A 2,662-nucleotide genomic window follows, 5' to 3' on the forward strand; every position below is an offset into this window, starting at 1 on the left:
CATTCAGCATCACAGCGACGTCACAGCAGCGTCACTGAACCGCCGCCCAATAGAAGCGGAGGGGCGGAGATGAACGGGACGAACATCCCGCCCACCTCCTTTCTTCTGCATAGCGGCCGAGAGGCAGGTAAGGTGAGCTTCCTCGTTCCTGCGGTGTCACACGGAGCGATGTGTGCTGCCGCAGGAACGAGGAACAACTTCGTTACTGCTGCAGTAACGATATTTGAGAATGGACCCCCATGTCACCGATGAGCGATTTTGCTCGTTTTTGCGACGATGCAAAATCGCTCATAGGTGTCACACGCAACGGTATCGCTAATGCGGCCGGATGTGCGTCACAAATTCAGTGACCCCAACGACAACGCATTAGCGATGTCGTAGTGTGTAAAGCCCCCTTTAGTGTAAGTCATCAGTGAGAACAACCACTGAGAAGTAGGGGTTAATTATTCTGCAGAAACTCTCCGCCCATATGGGAATAATATTTTTAGATTTCCATTCCTGCCTTTTCACACTACAATGGCGTCTGCTGAGCTGAGGGACGAGCTGGACTGCTCCATCTGCCTGAGCCTCTATACAGATCCCGTATCCCTGAGATGTGGACACTTCTTCTGCCGCTCGTGTATTGTGAGTGCGCTGGATGCACAGGAGGCGGCTGGAGTGTATTCCTGTCCTGACTGCAGAGCAGAATATCCGGAGCGTCCGGCCCTGGAGAAGAACCGGAAGCTGAGGAACATAGTGGAGCGTTTCTCATCTACTCAGCCTGAGATGGAGGAGACCAGAATCTTCTGTATGTACTGTGATCCTCCTGTCCCGGCTGTGAGATCCTGTCTGCAGTGTGAGACCTCCCTGTGTGGCAAACATCTGACAGCCCACAACAAGACATTAGATCATATATTAACAGAAACCACACACTCTTTTGGAAACAAAAAATGTTCCCTCCACAAGAAGGTTCTGGAGTATTACTGCCCGCAGGACGCGGCTTGTCTGTGTGTATCTTGTTGTCTGGTTGGTGAACACCGAGGACACCAGGTGGAGCTTCTAGATGAGGCTTCTGAGAAGAAAAAAGAGAAACTGAGGGAATATCTGGATGAACTAATCCCGCAAAAAGCTGAAATTCAGAAAAAAGTCCAAAATCTGCAGGATCATAAGAGGAATATCCAGGAGAAAGCCTCCGATAAGAGGAAGAACGTCAGTAAGATATTTACAGACATCAAGAATCAACTGGAAATGGCTGAAAATAAAGCATTGAGTGAGGTCTCCAGGCAGGAGGAGAAGATTGTGTCCCAGATATCTCATCTGATCAAGAAGCTGGAAATACAGGAGGACGAACTGTCCAGGAAGATGCATCATGTGGAGGAGATGTGTCGTGTCACCGACCCAATAAGACTCTTACAAGAAAGTGACATTACAGAGTGTAGTCATGGAGGTGAGGAGGACACAGGGGGAGATGGTGGAGAGGTCAGTTCTGAGGAGGATCTGGATGAGGTTCTGATCTCACTGACCTTACTCCGATCTATGAGGGATATTGTCACCAATGTAACATCAGAACTCGGGGTCCATGTCCCAGACATATTGCTGGATGTGGACACTGCTCATAGATGGGTGAAGTTATCAGAAGATCTGAAAACAGTAACAAGATCTGAAGAAAAACTGGGTATGTCAGAGTCAGCAGGAAGATTTCTGACATTACCCCAGGTATTAAGCAGATGTAGCCTCTCCTCAGGACGACATTACTGGGAGGTGGAGTGGAACCAGATAGGAGAATGGGAAATCGGATTGTCCTATCCCAGTATAGAAAGGGAAGGCGAACAATCTGAAATTGGAGAAAATGATAAATCTTGGTGTTTGTATATGCATAGTGGGATATATGAAGCATGTCACAACTCAAACAGATTAATCCTCAGTGTAAAGCCAACATGTCCGACACTTGGCGTCTTCTTAGACTATGAGGCCGGGCATCTGTCCTTCTATGAGCTGTGTGACCCCATCAGACACTTACACACCTTCACCGCCTCCTTCACTGAACCCCTACATGTTATCTTTTATGTAGATGAAGGAGCCTCTGTTACAATAAGAAGCTGAGGCCGATGTCGTCCACATTACATTATAGTCACATTATTCCTTGTCACATGGACACATCTGTATATAGTGAGGTATCAGCCGGACCCTCTCATAATATGTATATGGCGTGGTAGCTCTTGCTTGTCTATTTTTCTTATCCCATGTCTGATTATTATCATTGGGTCTATATGTAGTGATTACTTCCCAAAATCATCTTTAGACAATAACATCTCCACTTTGAACTTCCATAACTGATAGTTCTCATTATTCAGCTTAGCTACTATGAGTTTTGGCTCTGTGCTACTCATTATCGTTAATTTGTCTTACTTGTTTGGAGAGAATTGTTCTGAAGAATTCTTCAAGCATTCAACAGGGTCTTGCTGAGCTTTCTGGTGTCCTGGATGTCTGGGATCTTTGGTGTCTGGGATCTTGGGTTGTCTGGGACCTTTGGTGCCTGGGAATCCTGGGATCTTGCGGTACCTGGGACCATAACCTGTTGCACATCTTCTAGCTTCTAGCTTCCCAGTTGCAGAAGAAAGTTCACAGAGCAGATTACATGGGATAACAAGTTTTTTACTTCTCGGCATGAGGTAACAAAATA

At 46.5% G+C, this 2,662-nt stretch overlaps 1 protein-coding gene across 1 annotated transcript; it reads left to right on the top strand.

Annotated features, from left to right (window-relative positions):
• The first annotated feature begins 516 nt into the window (after positions 1-516).
• On the top strand, positions 517-2,178 carry LOC142246504 (E3 ubiquitin/ISG15 ligase TRIM25-like). Its single transcript, XM_075319566.1, has one exon. The coding sequence runs from the start codon at positions 517-519 to the stop codon at positions 2,080-2,082; it is 1,566 nt and encodes a 521-aa protein (XP_075175681.1). The 3' UTR covers positions 2,083-2,178.
• The last annotated feature ends 484 nt before the right edge of the window (positions 2,179-2,662 follow it).

This window comes from Anomaloglossus baeobatrachus, chromosome 7, assembly GCF_048569485.1.
Source record: "Anomaloglossus baeobatrachus isolate aAnoBae1 chromosome 7, aAnoBae1.hap1, whole genome shotgun sequence".
In the NCBI taxonomy this organism is placed as follows: Eukaryota; Metazoa; Chordata; class Amphibia; order Anura; family Aromobatidae; genus Anomaloglossus; species Anomaloglossus baeobatrachus.